Source organism: Syngnathus floridae, chromosome 1 (genome assembly GCF_059516105.1).
Source record: "Syngnathus floridae isolate MCC-2025c chromosome 1, RoL_Sflo_1.0, whole genome shotgun sequence".
Classification (NCBI taxonomy): domain Eukaryota; kingdom Metazoa; phylum Chordata; class Actinopteri; order Syngnathiformes; family Syngnathidae; genus Syngnathus; species Syngnathus floridae.
In genome coordinates this window covers 15,081,885-15,104,943 of record NC_142413.1, presented here as the reverse complement: position 1 = coordinate 15,104,943, position 23,059 = coordinate 15,081,885, and the positions used below count along the sequence as shown (strand labels likewise).

The 23,059-nt window shown below is 40.5% G+C and overlaps 1 protein-coding gene across 4 annotated transcripts; it reads left to right on the top strand.

Annotated features, from left to right (window-relative positions):
- The first annotated feature begins 1,412 nt into the window (after positions 1 to 1,412).
- On the top strand, positions 1,413 to 22,864 carry pcgf3 (polycomb group ring finger 3). Of its 4 annotated transcripts, XR_015859295.1 has the most exons (11): positions 1,413 to 1,583; positions 7,860 to 7,969; positions 10,945 to 11,062; positions 11,643 to 11,739; positions 12,535 to 12,590; positions 12,687 to 12,794; positions 17,422 to 17,510; positions 17,657 to 17,794; positions 18,464 to 18,544; positions 19,129 to 21,211; positions 22,546 to 22,864. XR_015859295.1 is itself a non-coding variant. In XM_088379940.1 (10 exons), exons 2-10 carry the CDS (start codon positions 7,955 to 7,957, stop codon positions 19,174 to 19,176), a joined length of 750 nt encoding a protein of 249 aa, XP_088236066.1. In that variant the 5' UTR covers positions 1,413 to 1,583; positions 7,860 to 7,954; the 3' UTR covers positions 19,177 to 22,864. The 4 variants fall into 4 exon arrangements, 3 of the variants coding, with proteins under 3 accessions (XP_088236066.1, XP_088236068.1, XP_088236069.1); XM_088379940.1 differs by having other exon boundaries at positions 19,129 to 22,864; XM_088379942.1 differs by lacking the exon at positions 1,413 to 1,583 and adding an exon at positions 1,685 to 2,038 and having other exon boundaries at positions 19,129 to 22,864.
- The last annotated feature ends 195 nt before the right edge of the window (positions 22,865 to 23,059 follow it).

Sequence of the window (23,059 nt, the reverse complement as noted above, 5' to 3'; positions counted from 1 at the left end):
TTACAGCGCGCACCAAACCCCCTGAGTCATTGTGGAAATCATCCATCCATCCATCCATTTTCTGAACCGCTTAGTCCCCACGGGGGTCGCGGGCGTGCTGGAGCCTATCCCAGCCGTCATCGGGCAGTAGGCGGGGGACACCCTGAACCGATTGCCAGCCGATCGCGGGGCACACAGAGACGAACAACCATCCGCACTCGCACCTAGAAGCAATTTGGACAGCTCAATTGGCCTACCAAGCATGTTTTTGGGATGTGGGAGGAGACCGGAGTGCCCGGAGAAAACCCACGCGGGAACGGGGAGAACATGCAAACTCCACACGGGGAGGGTCGGAGGTGGAATCGAACCGGGACCCTCCTAACTGTGAGGCGGACGTGGTTGTGCATGAATTGTGGTCCAGTACACATTATCAAAGTTTTTTTAAACCCTCCCCAATACTTTTACGACACATAAATATGCTTCTTCCATCGCGTGTGGCCACTTGTTGCCTCCTGCGCTTGAACTTTTTAATTATTGAAAAGGCAAGAATGTGTTGATTGACTGATTTTTCTTAATGAAATTTACACTGACCCAATCAGTGTCAATGAAATTTGGGTGGCTCTATACTGTTAAATTTATTTTTGTTGCGGGCCATCTCGTGTTCCTGAATCAGAGGGCTCTTGAATGGCCTTTTGACTTTGAACCCAAATAAATGTATGATCGCCTCATATTACATAAATGCAACAAATTGATGAATAACTCGTTTTAAATTCAGAGGTCAGTAAAAACAGTTTGTTTTAGAAATAATGAGATGGATAACTTTTGAATGGCTACTATTTTAAATGGACAGAGTGGTTCTCAAACAGGAGTACATGAAGGCACTCCACGGGGTATGTGAGAGTTTAAAATTTATTTAAAAAGTAGCATCTATGTAAAAGTTGATAAGTAATGTAAGTGAATAATTCAGGAAAATACAATTTTAGTAAATGAATATTGTAATAATTAGATTATTCAATTTAATTGTGCTAAAAACCCAGTTTCCCATTCCAAAATAGTTCAACGCAACCTGTCATATTCGCCCAAGCATCACCAGTCTAACACCTCTTAAACAATTATTTAAAATTAGGTGAATTTTTTTTTCGAGAATAAGTCTTGACTATGAAAGGAGGACACTTTGGTGATAATATTTTGTTTCGCAGTGTGTTTATTAATAATGGAAAAAAGGTTGAGCTCACTAATCAAAGATACCGAGACAAATAAACCATGTGATTTCTTCCAGCCATTCAGGAAATACCAACAATGATCACGTTTCAGTAAAATGAAGTGTTGTAAGTAAATATAAAAGGAATAAAAACATGTGCAGCAATGAATATAGCATCGTGTAACTATAGTTTGTTATTAAAATGTATATGGTATCATTTGAGCGCTCCTCTCTTCCACCTTTCCACCTCCAGCGCTGTGCGCATGCGCCGCGCCGCTCGGGGAGCGCTTTGCTTCGGCCTGTTCCGCGGCCGCTCGGTCATTTTCGCCTCTTTGTTGTACTGCGAGTGGAATTAACTCGGTTCCGACCCATTATCCAGCCGACTTCGGCGCTTCTCGACCAGGTCAGTCAGCACTCGGGTACCTGTCGTCGCCGTCACCTGCCTTACTGTTTCCCCAATGCCCCCAGCCCGGCCTCGGTGGCCGGGTTCGGGTGCCGGTTTATACCCTCCTCACTCCCCTTCTTCCTCCACCTACTCCTCGTTTTTAGCATGGCTTGCCGCTGGCTGCTACCAAGCATGCTATCCATACGTGATGCGTGTGAGAATATGTGTGTGAAGGAGTGTGTATGACGCCGGGCCCTTGCAGTTGCACGCCGAGGCTTTGAAGCGGGAAGGAGGGTGAAGGCAGGCAGGCAGACAGAGACTCGGAGCTCGGTCGGGATGCACGCGGTGGTCCTCCGCGGGGCTCAGGCTCGTCTGGACGGCGTGTCTTGTCTTGTTCGCTCGCTCCTCTGCCGTGCTCCACCCGCCTCTAGGCCCATCACTGAAGTTGTTTTGTGGAGGTTCTTCTACATGAGGTTTGGATTAAACGTGATGGGAGGGTTAGTTCTTTGCACTTCCCTCACCACCTCTTTTTTGTGTTGCTTTTCATGGATATGCTACTGTTGTGTACACTGTGAGTGACATCGTGCGTGGGGGAGCACCAACACGCAGCCAACAAGTCTGCAGTGTTTTTGCTGTTGTCAGTTTTGCAGGCTTTGTGATGCTAACCGTGCTAATTTGACGTGTGTGCTTGCACAATAGAGTTGTCTAAAACTTGTGGAGTGTTGCTTTGTTCGGTTTTAACTGAGAGTTAGTGCTAAAATCAACACGTTTTGGAGGGGAAACCACAATTTGCTGACTGCACGGGACTCCTCCGTAAAGTGTTAGAACAAGTTAAAGGCTGTAAGGCATTTTTTTCCCCAAGGTGTGTCATCATAGAAAAAGCTACTGTTAGCTAATCTAATAAGTTGATTTGTTCTGACAGTATGACTCTTAACATTATTTAATCATTACCAATTCGAAACTCATTCACTGCCAGTTGTTTGCAAAGTAGGGTAGGATAACTCGTATTTTGTTGGAACGTTTTAATTGATCTTTCAAGTACCACAGAATATTGACAACATAAGCACTGACCCTAGCTTAGTTGACTTTTATCGCTCTCCAGAAAAGTGTTTCTCAACTTTTCTTTTTTTTCATAATTACTGGTGCATAAAACAAGGAGTGATTTCACAAAAGTTAAGATTTTTTAGCAAAAAGCAGAAATAGCAAGCATGTATGATGATAACAAATATGTCAAGTAGAACATTAACTGGAGTTTTGTTGTTGTTGTTGTTACAAGACAGATTTGACAGATGTCTTGGAAACTTGGAAACGCAACATGAGCTACACTGAGTTTACTAGTTGAACGTCAGTGGCTTTACTTGCTGTTGGACATTCACAGAATCGTGGCATCTTTTTTCGTGATAAACATTTTGCACTATACTCTGTTTACACCCCCGTTTTAGTGTAAGAAGCCTAAACCTGTCCTACTTTTAACGTGTTGGCCTTTATCTCCTTCATAATCGACGTGACAAGTCAAGATTCCGAACCAAGCATTTTCTCAAAAGCTATGCAGATCTCAGATCCAAAGCGATGCAACGCTCCAATCTACAGGGATCTGTTAGTCGTTACAGTAGTTTACAAACCTGACTTTCATTGATAAACTGGACCGACCGGATCCATGACTATTCATTAAAAAAAAACTTGATAAATATATATGTCCGAGGCCATAAACGGTTTGATTTCAGTAGAGCAGTATAAGGGCAGTGAATGAGTTAATTGTCATACACGTGATAAAAAGATAACAAGGCGGCTTAGCTGATTTGAGTGCTAAACAGTGTGCAACATTCATGTGCATCACGCCCCTAAAAAGCCAAAGAGAAGGCAAAAATATGAATTCACTAATCTTATTTTACTGTTAATATTGTTTTTTGGCATTAGCATTGATATGTTTTGACAGTCAGCCACAGTTACCATGACCAATAACTCTCTTTTTTAACATTCTGAATTGGACTGCAGGTGTATAAAGAAGCTAACCACTGTAATGCTTAGCTAAAGTTTGGTGTTATCTCTCTAATCTTACAGAATTGGTCACCCATAAAAGTTGAGTCCAAGACAACTTGCGAGATGTCAAGAGTAGTTTTGTTCGCATTGTTTTTAGCATTAGCCTTCCCAAAGCGTGAAAGCCATTTTCTGGATTTGTTTGCTGTTATCAACTAAAATTCTTAACTGTAGTACAAATGTAAAAATAGTAGCTGTTTTTAGTTTTAGCGAGTCACCTAACTTTATGTAACTTTAAGAATGCGTGTTATAGATAATTATTCCATTGATAATCTATTTAGGTCTTAAGCTCTTCTGAAGTGGAAATGAGAGAAGCTTGCTGCATTTGTTTTTGTATTTTAGCATGAGACTTTTTTAAATCCACTCACTTCACACAACTTTAAGAATGTCTTGCCAACAATGGCAAATATTGCACTTGTTTGTTGTTGTTTTCAGCCTAAGGCCGCTGTCGGGCCGCTCACTGTGATTTACTATTCAAATACTAATGTTGTTAGTCACCTAAATGTTGAACAGAGATTGTGATGTACCAAAGTCAAATTCCATGTTTGGCACGCTCAAACATGGCAAATAAAAATTCTTGAATCTTGAAATACATGTTGCTAAAAAGCCAAAGAAAAGACCAAACATGCTCAGTCCATTAATACTAGTTGAATCCAACGATGTGACAACGATAAAAGTGATGACGAAGCTCATTTTATGACTTTTGAGACTTCTTTGTTGTTGTTGTTAGCATTATTTTTAACATATGAAAAAGCCAAGCATAGGTAATCCAAAAGATGTATTTCTTGAGCATTGGGCCTTTGAGTCGGGGTAACATCGACTCTTGTTTGTTTTGACAGTCGGCAACGGTTGACAGGTTAAATTCTTTACAGTCATGCAAACGTAGAAAGAATTTAATCACTAAAATGAAAAGAAACACTTTCAAAAAAGCTAAAGAAAAAGCAGAATAAATGTGTCCTACAGTTTTTCTTACGCTACACAAGGCCAATTTGCAAATGAACTCCCTTAGGCAGCAATGTACAGGGAGGATGTCGCCCCATGACACAAGTAGGGCTGCTCGATTATGGATAAAAATCCTAATCACGATTATTTTGTTCAATATTGAAATCATGATTATGTTTTTGAAATTGGAACACCATTTATTGAACTTGTTTGAAAAAAACACTTCTGTGAACAGTGTTGGGAAAGTTCATTTTCTACACAAACTAGTTCAAAGTAATCCACAAATTTTAAAATGAACTAGTTCAGTTTATAGTTCATAATTGAAATTTAATGAACTAGGTTTATAGTTCCAAAAATGAAAAGTGTATAGTTCTTTTCTTCCCCCAATCAAAAACAAAGTTGCTTTGAGCTGTTACCCTCTGGCATTTTGGGGCATTTTCTCATTGTTTTCACCCATTCCATTCACACTATTATCCAGGTGCTATCACCGCATACTCTTAAATACAAGAGAAAATTCCTTAAATTGTCTTTTTCTTGAATGAAATGAAAAAAAAAACATGACTGTGGTCCAGAATGTGCAAACGCAAACAATCTGCCATAAGTGCCAGACTAAGGTTGGAAACGAAGCATGTACAAATAAAGCATTCAATCACTTCCCCCTCCCATTACAAAGACAGAAGTCGATGCAATCATCTACTGCTGGCATAAGCTCCTCAACATCCGATGAAACGACTGCAAGATGTTCTAAACATAATATAGATAACATTAACAATAATGGGAGTGGCAAAGCTCGAGAATGAGATTTGAACCTGTGACGCGCAGAGTTAAGTCGTAGTGACCGCTCTCGCCACTATGTGCGACGAGGTGGGCAGAACACTCAATTGTGCAGAATTTGTACCTGCCTCTCTCAAGCGATTCACGGCAATACACGGTGGAGAGTTGCCGCTCACTCTCCTCCTGTATCATACTGTCACTGAAACTCATTCCCGGATTCCTCCTCCAGAACGCTTCTTCACACTCAGTCCCAAGCTGTACAAATATCCGCCAAAAAGTTGAAAATGACTTATTTACCAGGATCCGACTCGGCGTTGTAGCCCAAGGGAGAATGAAATCCAAGTCGGTTATTGTCCTGTCTTAGAATATCCAAGCTTTTCGCTCTGGGGCAAACTACTTTGATTTTTCAACAGCGACAGAGAGAAAAGGTAACGGTGCAGTGGTTTCTTCATTCTTAAAAATCACATTACATTTGGTCTGAAAACACCTTTTTCTTCTTCTCTTTTCATAAGGAAATACTTGGTTGTGGTAACTCTGACAGTTTGCGTTTGACTGACGGCTGTAGAGTGAATGCAGAGTGCGCATGTGTGAGAAGTTGCTTGAGGAAATCAGGAAGGGAGGCATATCTGCGTCTAAATGTTGCATTAGAAGCAAGGAAAAGAGTGTGCAATAAAAGGAGGACTGTAGGGCAAGACCACTGTGTCCCTGTTGTGTGTACTTTGGCCACTGGCTTCCCCCAGAAGGGAAGGCAGAGTTTCCTGCGCTCACATCTCCTGTCCTGTGGTGAGCTTGGATTGGCAGTAGGAAAGGGGCCAAAATCTGTTTGTATCAGGTCGTCAGCTGACCATTTCAAATTTTTTTTACCCCTTTACTATTGTCACTGACGTCACGAAATATTTACATTTCTACATTTATACATAAGATATAATAATTAAGGGTTTTTAATAATGTAGGCGCCTCACTTTCCTCTGAATGTTGAGACGTTTTTGAGATTAAGGGCTTTATGAACAAATTTGACTTGACTCTACATATACGAAGGGCTGCAAAACGTGGAGAATTACCAGCATGCCAACTGATTCCATAATCTTAATTCTCGTTAGAAGTATCCACTGCACTGCAAAGCAAGTTATAAAATGCTTATTGACCCTTGTTGGCATACTTTCAATACTCCTTATCTGCAGACGTAACGGCTGTTAGCATGTTGGCCTTCGGACAAAATCGTGTGTGTCGGCCAAATTGTCTTTTACCGTCACAAACGTGTGAAAAGTGGCACTTGGGTCCGAGTGAATGTGCGTGTGTGTTTCTGAAGACGAGCCAAAGCTTCCTAACAAGAAGAAGCAGCTTTCCTCCTCCTGCCGCCTGTGGGAGAGCTTACAGCAGGCCTTCTTCTGTGCGCGTGTGTGTGTGTGTGTGTGTGTGTGTGTGTGTGTGTGTGTGTGTGTGTGTGTGTGTGTGTGTGTGTGTGTGTGTGTGTGTGTGTGTGTGTGTGTGTGTGTGTGTGTGTGTGTGTGTGTGTGTGTGTGCGCACGTGTGTGCGTGCCTGCATGTTTGTTGGCCTGCGTGCGTGCCTCTGTGTGTTGGATGCCAAACTACAGCGAAGCAAAACATTCTAATGGCCACAGGCGGACCAACAGGAACGCTTTTGTGTGTATCAGCGCTCGTGCGTTTGTATGCGCATGAGTGCAAGTGTGTGTGTTTGTGTGTGTGTGTGCATGCGTATGTGTGTGCGTGCGCGTGGTTTTGGCAAGGTGAAACTCATTTCATATTAAACTTGTTTGTCAAATATGCCACATTCATTATGGTTAGCAAATTTGTATTGTGCAAGTTGGCGGTTATTATGAAGGGACTGCCTCCCAAATGAGATGTCGCATTTCAAGGGATGATTGACAAGGCAAGCAATGAGCCCATTAGAGTTTGAATGACAATATCAAAATTCTGCATGTACGTGGATTTTTTTTTAAACAATGTGGATAATTTCTAATCAGTGGTAATTTCTATTGTGCAGATTGTCACCTCTCAAGAATAACTGACAAGGAACAGTGATGTTACAATCGTTTAATGATGAATATATATATAATATATATATATATTATATAAAATATATATTTTTTTATACTCTGGATTATGTCTGGTTGTACCGCTTTTCTATATTGTGTATGATGACAAATAATTTGCAAGGATTGATCATATTTGAGTGTTTGTATGACCTGTGCTTGAGTGTAAGTGAGCATGCTTTGGCCTTTTTTGACAGTAGAGTACAGTACTTGCTGTTCGTTCCCCCAAAATTCTTAAAAGTGAGGATATAATTCCTCCAGTAAGCATTTAACATGAAAAATGGAGGTTGGTTCTTGCTATAAACAATACATTAAAAAAGAAATATCATGAGAAAAAATTGGCAAATAGGCAAATTTGTGGGTGCTTCATGAGTGCACTGTTTTTCTCATTGTTCAATTTGTGTAGAGCTAGAAAGCGGTCATCCTGAATAACTGACATGAAATGGTTTAAAAACCTACTCTTTTGTATCCCACCCCCCTGGCTCAGGCTCAGATGAAAAGTTCTTCATGATGTGGAGCTAACGCCACCGGCTGCTCAACCTGCAGGACAGACGTGGACGCCGCGACATCCACAGCCCACGCATGGCGGTATTAGGGGTGAGGAGAACCACACGGGCACAATTCTTTGTTTACAGGTCAACTGCATGGATTTAAAATGTCAACTCCTACTTGGTCACAGAATGCACATTAATAGGGGGCACCATCGCCAATAATTGTTAGCACCAGAGCACGTCTGATTGGAGGGCTTGCTACCCTAGCTTCTTTGTAAATGACATACTGAGCTACAAAATACATACCAAAAAGCGACCTATCTTCCTATCTACCTAGCAAGTTGCATACCGAGCTATATGCAAACTTACTTACATACCTAGCTACCTGGTTGTCCACCCACATAGTCACTAAATTGCCTACCTAACTACCTACTTAACCTTCTACTTACCTACGTAGGTACCTACCCGCCTAGCACAATACAACTGCGAATAACAATTTCCACACTGCAAATCCACCAGTGTTAAAGGTTCAGGGACAGAAACAAAAAACACTTGCATTAACCATCCTCAGGAGATATGGTGTCACCTGGATTCCATACACTTTGTTTGCCCTTACGTAATGATTGAAGTTGACTGGTTTGAGTCGGGACAATGTTCTTCAGCATCATTTTCCTCCTTCCTTGCAAGATGGAATCAAACGTCCCTAAGGTAGGCAAAACGCTCATGGTATTTGATGAAAAGAAAATCGCAGCTAGGGTGTCGAGCTGCATGTGACTTTTGGGACCAGTGACACGCGCAGTTTACTCATTCAATCCAGCGAGCGTCATTTGTCAGCCACTTTACAAACATGTAGATGAGATGTTATTGTCGCTGTCGGGTGGAAACCTCAAACTGTCAAAATGACAACTTTACAGCAACTCCCAAAAGACGCTAGCTTCTTTTAAGTTGTATTATCCATCCATCCATTTTCTATACCGCTTAATCCCCACAGGGGTCGCGGGTGTGCTGGAGCCTATCCCAGTGTCACCGGGCAATAGGCGGGAGACACCCTGAACCGGTTGCCAGCCAATCGCAGGGCACACAGAGACAACCAACCATTCGCACTCACACCTATTATACTTTTTTTTTTATTATATTGTATTCCTATTGCCCACTCGCATCAACATTATAGTCCCTAAAAAAAATAACGCTGGCATTGATTAAAATAAGACAAACGTGAAGCCGCGGCGGTCAATCACATGAAGCCCTCACCGTCCAAACTTCCGCCGCTGTGCTCCGTCGAAAGCGTGCCCTGAGTGTGCTGCCAGGCTGATAACCCAAACTCCCCGGCTGGAGCTCCACTCTTTCCAACTTCTCCCCTCTTCACCTCCATACAGTCTCTCCGCGAGCTTGTCTGACTAAGGCGCGGTGCATATTTGCAGGACAAGGACAGGAAAATAGTTTTGCCAAACTTTGGCAACACTTCTGACATAATGAAATATAACTTGCATTCAAAAGCGGCAGTGTTGGGCGGAGTTTGGCAGTGTTCATTTGTTTTCAGGCTGTTTTCACCGCTTCAAATTGGCTAAAATTGTGTAAAAATTACAGGTGAGGTGGTTACAGTCTATTATATTGGTTTGGTGTGTAAAAAAAAAAAAAACAGTCTGGCCATAAGAAGTTTCTGCCGGACGGTGACGATATGAAATATGATAGTTCTTGAATAAATTTAATTGCATTGACGTTGGTGTGAAAAATTAAGGTCAGCATAATCTAGTAGTCTGTGGAATTGTCACATTCTTTCCCAATATGGTAGACAAGCCATCACCAATTTGTGTGAGTATTGAATTGCAAAAGAACCTCTTGGGTTTTGGCAATGTAGGGCTACAGAAAATGGACTGCGTGGAGCTAATGTTATTTGTTTTGTGTCAATATTCTTATGGTTCGCTGCCATGTAATTTTGAAGGTGGCCCAAAGATTCCGCAAGACCACGCAACTTCTGACCAGCCATCAGGAGATCAAGGCTTGTCCATGAAGAAATGTTTGGCCAGCCAGCCAGTTGTCAAAAGTGTCAAACTGAAGGCAACGTTCACGCACAGCATCCAGACCAGGTGATGTCTGGTCTTGCCACTATTGGGGGAAAACTATGGAACCGAATACCACACTAAAGTGTTTGTATGTGTGGGTACTGAAAATGAATTCCCTACTTGCAGGAAAATTGAAATCTTCATGACAATAGGCATTTGTTTTGACCACAAACGTCTTTACTGTGGGTTTTACCTAAATTCATTCCGAATTGAGGAGGATTTGTTCACCGTTATTGGTGAACCTGAAAATGATAAAAACATAACACTGTGTCCTGCTGCTGTTTTGGAAGAGCTGTGTGAAATGGCTTTAATAAAATAAGCGTGTTGGATTTAAATTTTGTCTGATGTTTTATTTAAGGGAGTGGAGGCATGGGGTATTTGTACAGTCTTGGTATGAACAACCAAACACTTGATAGTATTACTGCACTGCCAACTATATTTAGTTGTAAAACACCATTGGGTGTTGAACACTTAACATTTTAGTAAATGTGACTTTAACACAGGTTTTCAATGTGACTTATTTACATAAGACATACAGATAGCATGAATGGGGGTAAGAACATTTAGAAAATGGATGGATGGACTGTAGAAAAAGAACAGTTTTGTTACGCGTTGTAAATATGTCTGCCCAAAACGTCAGCCTGTCAACCTACACAACCCCCACTTGGAACTTGTCTTTTGGCGCTTTCTCGGTTTAATGTCTTAATATTTATGAACGTGCAACTGACAAAAAGTTGAGCACATTTATTAGGTCAAGAATGTATAAACTGTAATGTGGTCGCCTTTCACGTTAATCAGTAGCGGAGTAGTAGCTCTCAGTTTCTAAAATGTTTGTGAGCCCTGTGTTAAGATTATTGTCAGGTTTGGCATTATGTGTCCCCTCCACTCCTCTTCCACAAGATGGCAGTAATGCTCCGTTGTTTGCATGCAGAGAGTGGCTGCATTTTGTTGCCATGATAACAATAGGGCATCTTACTTAAATCTGCTCTCATTTTATTTTCACTTTTTTCTGCCGCAGAACCCCGACATGCTGACGAGGAAGATCAAGCTCAGTCACATCAACGCCCACATCACGTGTCGACTCTGCGACGGCTACCTGATCGACGCCACCACTGTCACAGAGTGCTTGCACACATGTACGTGTACACAATCGCATCCATGCACATGCATGTAAATCCTCCTTACATCCGCTAGAGAGAGTCCTCCTACTTGGAACGGCCACCCCGGGCTTCCCTGTGGAGTCTTTTCAAAAGAGACATTCAGATCACGTCGGCCCACTGCAGCTGTCTGACTGCAATAAAGCTTTCATAAGACGGTGTGTGTATGTCTCGTGGAAGACAGGTCAAGTGTAGAAAGGTTTGATGGAACAGTGCTTAAATCATCATGATTGTGCTGTTCTAATCGATTAGCAGGCTGAAAACGGGAAAATTGAGTTTGCTTATGATGGTGTCGCCCCACGTGTATACGGTGTGTGTGTCACCGATACAAAATCCTCTCTCACGTGAGCCTTCCTTGTTGTCATAGCTATTATGACACGTATCCGTACGTATGTAGGTGCAAACACCTTCATCACCTATTGTGAGTGTCTCGTTCGGACATGCCTGTCAACAACAACGCATTTCTAATTCCTAACGGAGTCTCATGTTGGTGGAAAGAATTAATCATTTATTTGGAAAGCATACTGTAAGATGTTATTTTTGCTGTTTGTGTGTGCAGTCTGTCGAAGCTGCCTTGTGAAGTATCTGGAGGAGAACAACACGTGTCCCACATGCAGGATTGTTATTCATCAGAGCCATCCACTGCAGTACATCGGGTGAGTGACGCACGTGCGCACACGCACACACAGGTTAAACATTATCGACATTAAAGAAGATGCTGATATCAAGCACACGCTAGTTTAAAATTTTGGAAAAACAATTTTGGCCAATGGAATTTACGAAAATAATCTATTCCTAATGGCCGCTTTCCGTGATTCATTTTTTTTCACAAGTCACATACTTAACATTTTAACTTTGCTCATATTTTTATAATTAAATAAAGTGCCACAAATGCACACGTCGCGTGACACGTATGCACACAAAACATGACGTCATGTGGTTCGAGGGTTACAGAAGTATGGTCCCACATTTTGTGGCCTACAGAGTAGCGAGGTAGAGTAGATAAAAACCCTCATTTCCTGGAGACATCTGCTAAAGATGACGTCGTGTCATTGCCGTGTGTTCACAAATATAATGTGCATAACTGAATCATTACTATGGCAACAAATGTCAACATAATGCTTTCACGTGGGATCATTGTTTTACCGGTTTGCTGGATGTGGTTGATGTTGGTGAAAGAAATCTAAAGGGATTGTTTCGGGTCTTAGCCGTTTTGCTCAAGGTTGCCAACACTCGGTTTGTTAAAAGAAAAGAAAAACAAAGGTAGAGGGTCTTTGTTTTCCCTGCTTCCATACTGGTCTTTTGTACTGTTCATCAAAATGGAAGTGAGGTGTCGCCAGTTGTCCATATTCACTTTGTTGAAACAAATTAAGGGACGTAAGCTCTTGTTCATACATTTCTGTGTCTGTGTACTAGTTTGCTTTGAACACAATATGTCGTCTTCTTGGCAGCCATGACAGAACAATGCAAGACATTGTGTACAAGTTGGTACCCGGACTTCAAGAGGGTATGTTGTCTTTTTAAAATAGAAAAACTACAATGTTTGTTATATCAAGATAAATATAGCTTACGATCCTCATGTTTCCCCCTGTTGGTTTTCCAGCGGAGATAAAGAAGCAGCGGGACTTCTACCAGAAATTGGGCATGGAGATACCCGGCGATATTAAAGGGGAGCTCTGCAACATGAAGACACATCTAGACCAGCGTAACGGTACAGTCCAATGACATAATCCTCATCTTCATCACATTCATTCAACAAGCTTCCCATCCCAACTCCCACTGTATACTTGTATACTAGAGTGGCGCACATCATTCTAGTTTCTGATTTTGCATGTGGGTGGAGCATGTTAGCAAAGTTTAATGAGTCTCAATAATGCATGTTGAAAATCATTTTTAAAAAAGGGTCGAGATCCACTGCAGCACACAGCAGATGTACCGGCACAGACAATAACACTAAGATCAAAGCAGCAGTGGAAGCGCTTGATTTCTTTTTTTTTATTTAGCCAATCCGCAGGAGCAATGGGTTTGAGGGCGGTCATGCTTGCGGAGCCTAATCGCTCACTTAATCCCTCGCTCTCTTTGCGCTAATTAAGGCGCGTTGCGAAGAGGGCCTGGCAATCTCTTGTACACTCACAGCGTCGCACACACGAATAGTTGAGAACGCTATTTATTTTTAGTCTATATTTTTGACAACTGTAGCTAGGCGTCTCATAGTCACTATGCCAATCTACTGCTTGATCCCTGCATGTTCACACTGTAAGAACGCTTACATACACTCCCGTTCAAAAGTAAAAAAAACACTATTAGAAAACAAAATGGACCATTAGAACACTGGAGGGATGGTGGCTGGAAATGTTATACACCTATGTAAATATTGCATTAAAAAACACGTTTGCTGCTAGAATAGTCATTTACCCATTAACAATGTATAGTTTGATGTTATCCTCATTGAAAAAATATCGGTTTTATTTTAAAAATAAGGACTTTTCTAAGTGACTCCAAACTTTTGAACGATCGTGTAAGCGCACACAAAACCATCTGGAATTCCCATTTGTATTTTAAAATGCTTTCATTGATCATTGGGGCCCAATGACAAACATCACCTTCCATTCCAGTATCAATTAAAAAAAAAAAAAAGTGTTTTGGGACAAGCGGTACAGAAAATGGATGGATGGATGAATGTCTCACAACTAATCTTAGCATAAATTACGCCATCATTAATTTTTTTCAACATTTTTAGCTGCACAAGCATAAACCTATTGGTGTGTCAGCAACAGTAAAGTAATAGCAGCACCAGTCATTAAACTAAACTAAAGTCTGCTTGAATTTCTCTTAGTAATTTTGAATCTGTCAATGTTTGTTTTCACCATTTTGTTGTAGGTCAGTAACACTAAAGGGGTCCAGTTTACCCCACTTTGTCAGAGGTAGTCGGCGCTTGAGTCATTAAAACAAAGTAAGGATGACTAGCTCTAGTGGGCAACACCAACCGGTTCTTGTTGTCATCGCTCGGTTCATTAATCATCTTCGGTTTTAACCCCCTGGCTTGAGATAGATGACAATATTAATTAAAAGAAAGAAATTATGATCGGACCTCGTTGTTTACTACTATCCCATAGGTTGTAGGCACTTCATGGGAAAAAAAAATACTCAGAAAAACACTGGGTTTTTTTTAGCCATAAAACAAAGTAAGGGCAGTAAGTTCTCTTTTTTGACGCTTCCCCAAAGCTCTGCGACATGCTTTATAGTTAGGAGCTCATGGACTGTTCATTAGTTCAAGCGAAATATGGGCAACCAGCTTTTTTTTTGTTGATTCGCTAGATTGTTGAAGTTTATTAAAACGAAGGGCCGACCGTCCTTATTTTTGCTGCTTGGCTATGGTCAGCAAAACGAAGCTTGGTCAATTCTCGTTTTTGCCACTTTTCCAGAGGTTTGGCACCATTTGGTTAACGAATTAAAGAAGGTTGTTGGTGATTTGTCAAAATATGGCTAATGGACCCTTGTTCATGTTACTTTGCAAGAAGTTGCCAACGCCATGATAAAGAGCTACACATGGTCCATCAAACAATGTAAGGACGGTCCGTTCTTATTTTCACCCCTTTTATCAAGGTTGTTTATATGCTCATCATTAATTGAAACAAAGGAAGCATTAAAACAGATCCATTCAGTTGAAATAAAGTCAGGGTGTTTGGTCCTTGTTTTCATCTCTTCGTCAGAGCTCATCAATACTTGGTTCACTACAATAAAGTGAGAATGACCAACTCCAGTTCTCTCCACTTTGCAAGAGATTTTAAACAATGCTCATTGAAACAAAGGTGGTGATTCCTCGTGTTTGCTGGAGGTAGCTGATGTGTGGTTATTAATATAAAATAACAGCGGTTGGCTCTTATTTTCTCCGCGTTGTTGAAGGTTAGCAACGCTCAGTTTATTAAAACAAAGTACAGGGCGGTTTCTCATTTTTGCTGCTTTGATAAAGAATGCCAATGTCCAGGCTTTTGGTCTATTAAAACAAAATGTGGGCAGTCAGCTCTCGTTTTCTCCGCATTGTTCCAGGTCGTTGAGGCATAGTTCATTAAAACAAAATTAAGGGCGGTATGTATGTTGTCAAGCTCATGTTCAAGTATTACGTTAAGTAACAGAACAGATTTCACAAGACTTCCTTGCTTTGCCTTGAGTCCAAATGTCTCTTGAGGGATAAACAGGGTCTCTCATTACTTTTTATTTGAGGACGGCCCAGCAAAAGGAGCATTCGTTAAAGCAGAGATCATGCCATGCTAACTGCAAGCGACAGCCCAGCAGCGCAGCAGTGCACATAATGAAAGACCCACACCACCCCACGCTCCTACCTACCACCACCAGAAGCCCTCAAAAGAGGAACATAAACTTCCTCTGGGCGTCCACAAGAGCAGATGTTCGAAATGAATCTAATTCAACCATTGCTCACTGTGCAGCGCTCCACGAGTCCTCTGAGAGTCACTCTGTCGACGACTGGTCGCATGAGCAGTGACGTTTCCATTGAACAAGTCTTCTTTGAATGCCGCCGCCTCTTATTTCCTATAGGTTCAATAAAACAAAGCATTAATGATCGGTTCTTGTTTTTGCCGTTTAGCTGGGGGTCATTAAAACAAAGCGAGGGCGGTCAATCTTTGTATTTGCTGCTTCGATACAGGTGGTTAACACTGTTCAGTCGAACAAAGCAATGCCGGCTGGCATGTCTCTAGAGATTTACAACTTTCGGTTCATTAAAACAAAGTAAGCGGATACTTTTTATTTATTCCACGTCATCTTAGGTTTTCGACAGTCACTTCATTAAAAGCAGGGAGTCAGTTCTTGTTTTGCTAGCTTGATAGAGATTGCTGATGTGGTTATAGAAAAATAAAGGAAAGCCAACAAGTTATTATTTGTCTGGACTGCAAGAAGATTATTCGCTCCTATTTTTCTCATTATAGCAATCTGTTCATTAAAATAAAGTAAAAGGCAGCTGGCTCTCATTTTTGCCAAATTGCTAGAGTTCATCAACACTTATTCTATAAAAACTAATCACATATGACCAATCAGTTCTTGTTTTTGCTGCTTCACTATAGGTTGTCCAATCTCGGTTCAATAAAACAGAGAACGTAAAGCAGGCAGCTCTTTATTTTTTATTTCTTCAGTAGAGATCATCAACACATTATTCTTAAAAACAAAGTCAGTGTGATTGGGCGTTTTTTCTGCGAGAGGTTGTCAAAACTTAGTCGATTGAAACAAACTATTATTTTTTGTCGCTTTGTTTGTGTGTTGACACCATGAAAACAAAGCAGCCTTATGTTTTATTACTTTGCTAGAGGTTTCTCATCCAGTGGGAGTCACCCATTAATTCAACCTTTCACAGCATTTTCATGCTATGTAAACATGAGGCCCGAGTGGCTGTGAGGTCGTGTGAAGGTGATTTCACCTATGCAACGAAAGCAATGAGAGAGTGCCTCTTTAGCCGCAATCAAGCAGGTTGACTCTGGAGACGGTCGCTGTGGAGACCACACGGCACTCACTCGCACGTACACACGCATGCACACACACACAGTTAGGCAATTCTCCTTGGGATCGGTGAGAGTTTGACCAAACAGAAAATGGTCTCAAGCTGGGATACCAATCTTCTCACACAAAAACATTTACAGTAACACACACGACCGCGCACAAATACTGATATTTCCACTGTATTAAGAGTGAATGTTTTCAAGGTTGCGCAAAAGCAATCCTCCTCAATTTCATCGTCGAAAAATGTGTCTCATATCCAAACATTGTGTGTATGCAATACACAAAGAAACATCTCTCTTGTGAGAGCATTTTCTTTGTTGTCAGCGTTTTTATTATATACACTTAATGCGATGCAGGTGACAAACAGGTTTCCCTATGGACAGTCTCATAGATTTGTTTTTGCAGAGCCCACATGATTTTATATGCTCTATCTTAGTGGTGTGCTTTATTGCAACATTTGTCACCTTTTAAGTGTTTTTTTTCTTGACTTTTCGAGCATTATTTCTATAGACTTTTTGGCAAGTCTCCTCGTTCTTGACACTTCTACAAAGTTCTACATTGCATCGGGGGCTGAATTTTCAGTCTAAAGAAATGGACAAAAAGCTCCTAAAATGGTGGTTTCACACCAAATTGTCTTTTCAGGCATGACCTCTGTGACTTGTTGTGGGTTTGTGGTATTTGTCATGATAGACAAAAGTTTCATATTATTGCTAAATGAAACTATCTTTGCAACCATGGCTTTTTGAGACTTTTCCTGGATCTCTTCTTGATGAAAATGGCTGAAAAAGAATCCTAAAGAGCTTTTCTATTTGTTTGTGTTGAAACAGGAGACACGAAGTCAGAGGACACGCCCAATAAGGAAGCAGGAGAGGAGAAAGCAGAAGAGGACAACGATTATCACCGAAGCGACGAGCAGGTACAGATTTGATCTCGGCGGACTGTATTACTGCAAAATGAACAAATTGTATTGGTTGCTTTTATTTTTGCACAGTGGTGATTATCATGAATCACTGGCGATCATTTTACAGTACTTCTAACACTTTTCCCGGTGTGCCCTGGCAGGTGAGCATCTGCCTGGAGTGCAACAGCAGCAAACTCAGAGGCCTCAAGCGCAAGTGGATCCGCTGCTCGGCGCAGGCTACCGTCCTACACCTCAAGAAGTTCATCGCCAAAAAGCTCAATCTGACCTCCTTTAATGAGGTAAAATCAGTGACATAATCTTATCATTAATATTATTATTATATTAAAATCTGAATGCAACATGTTATTCCATGATTGCAGTATTAATTGGTGCCAAGTTTTGTACAACGCATTCTTGCCAGAAAAAATGTTTATTTCCCCTTTAAAAGATAAAAAAAAAATACAATAATCATCAAAATTCAAATTCTCATATCAAATTAGTAAGAATATCCAAATTAAAAAAAAAGACATTCAAAATAAAAAAAATTTAGTTTATGTTAAAATAAAGACATTTTAAGAAATATATATGATATATATTTTACTCTTTTTTTCCCAGTTTTCATGTAGAGAATGTCATTAAAATACATGTTCTGGTTGAAAATCAAGAGATCATTCGAAGCTTTAAAGATTTTTACTGAACAAATAATTCAAAGAAATCCAAAAATCAATTAGAATGAGGTTTGCACACCTGCTATAGTAGCTTGCTTTGCGGGGAAGCGAACGCATGTCGCCTCTTGGCGTTTTTGTCCTCTCTGTGCTATGTGGAGCGCCAGAAGTGGTGGTTGAAGTGATGGTCAGGCTGAAGGTATCACAAATGCTTTTTCAAAAAGGTCCTTCTCTCACTCCGAGCTCTTTTCTCAGAAATGTGACTTGAAAAAAAATTGCTTATATCTTTTTCTTCCCACACAGTTGGACATTTTATGCAACGAGGAAATCTTGGGAAAGGACCATACTTTGAAATTTGTCGTCGTAACGAGATGGAGATTTAAGGTAACCCATCTTGTGGCATTCTAGGTTTTATCTGGGCCTTCAGTGGGGACCTCCCCAAGTGATTCCTCATCGTAAAACCATCACTGTCACGTCGCTGTTAGAGAAACAATACATTACAACACAATGCAATATAACAGCATGCCATGTACGTCATCAGTATTTGTCTAACATGACCGAAACACAAAATGTCATGCTGATTAGATTCACATGATAACACAGAGGCTGAAAGAGAAATGTGGGCATTTCAAGAACAAAACAAAATTGAATTGAATGTTGGGCAAGGTTAGCAGGTCGTAATTTGCCCAGATCTGCTCTAAATGATTAATCGATTATCAAAACAGTTGATTCATTTGATTCTTGATTAATTGATTAATATTGGACTATCATTTTGTCTGAATGGCTTCGTGGTGAAAAGGTTGGTTGAACAAGTATTTAAAAAATATTTACTTTTACATTTAGAACAGATATCCAATGTGTAATTAATACGCATATAATCGTAAAATAACCATTAGGGAACTGATGAATGGAATCTGAATTTATTGCAATGGGTAATACTCTAAGTGTATTGTCTTGTTTGCTTCCAGAAATCGCCCCTTCTGCTCCATTACAGACCCAAGATGGATCTGCTGTAGCTCAAACGCACACACAATTTCCTTGTTTTTGATTTTAATTTTGTACTTTATTGTCAAAGTCGTTGCTGTCCCAGCGTGCTCTTTATAACCAACGTATGCAAAGACGATCAACCAGCAGCAGCGAGCAAACAAGCAGACGCCACAGCAAAATCGCACTCGACACAAAATGCCAGAAACTCGGGGAGATACCGCAACACTGGCTGTTGTTTTTTTTTTCTGGTTGTTTTTGTTTTCAGTTTTGTGCGCTACATCCGACATATGTGAAGAAGAGGAAAGAAAAAGACAAAAAAAGAAATGGAGATAAATCATATATTTATACTTTTGTACAGTTTAAGAAAAGACAAACTTAAAGACACTACACTGGTGCTCTGTTTACATGCAAACGAGATGTCGGGAGCGATGTCAGGAGCGGGCGGGTTTTTTTTCGTGACCACCCTTCGGCGCAACGGAGGATGAAAAGTTTTATATTGACTTTTTTGTTTTGTTATTGGAGACAGGATTTTCTACTTGTGTCCATTTTGAGTTGGCTGCAGAGTAAATTGTCTCTGAATGTGTCTTTCTGCCCCACATCCCGCCATGTTTTCCATCTAATTTGCTATTGATGATTGTCCATTGTGAATAGGCTTTGTGTAGTAATTTATGTTCTATATATTGTACATACAATGTGCTTATAGGGAGTGAACGGCAGAGAGTAAGAGAGACTTTTAGACTGTTAAAAACAGAGCCGATCAGAAGTGCTATCTATATCAGAATATATCTTTCTTTTAAAGTTTGTTTTATTGTTTTGTTATTCTTTGAGAAAACAAATCTGTGGCATAAAAGCTCCCGCCACTCGTCCTCCGTCCCTTCAGAATGCGATCAAAAATTTTACATCATAAAAACGTCCCCCAAAATTTCAAAAACCCACATATTTCTGTTTTTTTTTTTTAACAAGGAACGGTGCTAATTTCCCATTCTTGTGCTCCTCTTTCATTTGGAGAGCCTGCAAATTCGCAGCGTCAAAGCCGGATAGAAGGTTTTTTTTTTTTTTAGTATTTAGTATTTATCTAGTTTATCTAGCGTTTAAATGTATTCTTTATGGTATGGCTTTGTTCTATCCAATTACCAGGAGGCCCAAGTGACATGGCTTCAGAGCTGGAATTTATCAATCTCATTTTTTTGACGCGGAGCCCAGATAAACGTTGTATCAAAAGCCATGACAAAAGAGTCGGCATTTATTCGTTTTACTTTTGACACGAAACCCAGCAAAGGCATGAGTCATAGCTGTAACGGAAGCATCAGGCATTTATCTAATTTTGACACAGAGCCCAGATAAGGGATTAATTAAATGCAATTTTAAGAGTTGTAGAAGATGATTTATGTGTATTTGTTTTGATACAGAGCACAGCAATGGGGAAAATATGCCTACTAATCAAGAGCCACAACGGAACACCCGACATTTATTATAAGTCTTTACCTTTTGCTCCATAACCCAGGGAACATTTTGCTGGTTCTAGTATGTGTGAAAGAAAAAACTTACACATCAGGGCTATAACGGTATAGTATCCAACTTTATTTGGAAACCTTGCAAAGTAGCTACATTACCCAGAATTGACTGAAATCTGGTCATCACAGAGCCCAGTTAAGGTTAAATACTGTGTTGTGTTACGGCTCTGATACAGCCATTTTGCAGGGTCTCTGCGTGAAACATCTAATGAATGCCTGCCAAATACGTCTTTACCTTTTGCCACAAAAGTTCATTACATGACACATTTCACAATCTTGAAACAGCCCTGTTGCAAATTGACGGTCTCCATGCTGTTGTATCCTGTCAAGATTTTTTTATTCACACAACTGGAAATTATTTCCCCCTAAAAATTGCATACAAAGAACAAAATGCTAGAATAAGCTTATGTATTGCCCAATACTGTTTATTTTTTATTTTTTTTATTTGTTTGGAAATAACAATGACATCTTGTCGATCTTGTGGGCAGGGCATGTCCCAGACAAGTGGTGGTGGTGGACTATGAAATGTCAAACAAGATGCTCCAAATCAGTATGTCAACCATTATTATTAGTGTTATTATTTACAGCTGACAATACTTCGTGTTCATCTGGTGCTTTCTCTGGTGCTAACCCTAAATCTTGTTGGACTATGTATTTCTCACTGCCCACCCCCGTCGCTGTTAAGAAAAACAAAAACACAAAAACTTCACTCCCTATTGGTTCTGAGTTTAGCTGTCCAACTTGATTGACAAGCCGTCGGCAGCCCGATCACATGGACATCCTGCAAAAATTGCTGGAGCGAAAGGTTTTTAGCCATCATTACCCTTTTGATACGGAACCTTGCAAAGGGGGACATGGTCACAATCTTTTCAGAAGAAGAAAATAATTCTGATTTCTGATCTTTTTACGGCACAAATGTGACAATTTTGCAGGGTCACTGTGTGATGGTGACACTTAACACATGATGTGACAGAAGATCCGGCATTCATGCGTTATGACACAGAGCTTGACGAGGGGAAGAAATATACAATCTTATGACACAGATTTAGTAAACATTTCTGCTTCAGAACCATAACAGAAGATACGATATTTATTCAGTCTATACTTTTTTGCTACAGAGCCCAGCCAAGAGCTTAAATGCGGGCAGCTCTGTTAAGGCTCTGATACGTCCGTTTTCACTTTCACACATAGATCCTGCAAAATTGCTGCACCAAAGCCATATCAGATAATATGGTATTCCGATCAAAGGGATATGTTCCATATCTTCTGTTACAATCCTGATGTGACACATCTTACCCATAGACCATGCAAGATTTGCAGGTTCTTTGAGTGAAAGTGAAAGTTGCCATGATGCAAGATCCAATATATGGTTTTTTTCGTTGTCATCTTTTGACACAAAGCTGTAAAGGGTATACGTTCCAGTTCTTCTGTTAAGGCACCACAAAGTTGCCAAATAAATTATTTGACTTTTATTTAGTAGCATTTGACTCAAAGTCTGGCAAAAGTGTTAAATGCTATACCTTCTTAAATGACACCCATGTGAAGATTTCGCTGTATCTCTGTGTAAAAGAGAAAGTTGCAAAATCAGAGCTGTAACAAAACATCTGGCTTTCATAGGGTCTTTACCTTTTATCACAGAACTCAACAGAGATAAATTTTAGACCTTTTGTTGCAGAAACCTTGCAGCATTTTGGGTCACTGTGTAAACAGCTGAGGAAGGCCTGTCAATCAAGCAGTGCTGCGTAATAAACTGCTCTTTGAGTCTATCTTGCATGAGCATTTTTGATGGTTCTTCTTTTTCCCCAATTGATTTTTCTTTTGTATTCTGAATTCCTGATGTTCATGTTGGCGTGAGAGCAACACAACTTGTGTTTTCTTTTTCAGGTTTTAAGAGTGAAGGACAAATGTGCAATATGGCTTTTCATGTGCGTTTCCAGTCAGGTCCTCAGGTCACAAAATGCCTTCTCAGCATTTACCCTCATACCCCGAAGAAACACGCCACTCCACCCCCACTCTCCCCTCTGCCTACTTTTTGTATTATTTATTGCGGCTGTGTAATGAAAGTGCTTACCATGGCGACCCGACCTTTTGGAGGGGCATTTGATCGAGACTGGGTCCCAAATTTCTTATTTTAAAAAACAACACAGAAGCTTTTGTCCAAACTTAACTGTGTATTTAATCAATAAATGCCTTTTAAAAGCCATCTGCAGCACCATTCTCTGTCCTGATTTCGACAAAACACAGCAAGGGAAGTGAATCCCAGCTCTTCTGATCCAGGGATTTGGCCTGAGTGCCATAGCCATCTTTGTCATTTTCCGATCTGTAAATTTTTACACAGACACCAGTCAAAGGGGTCAATGCTGGCTCTTCTGATTTGGTAATTTCATTGCATCTCTAT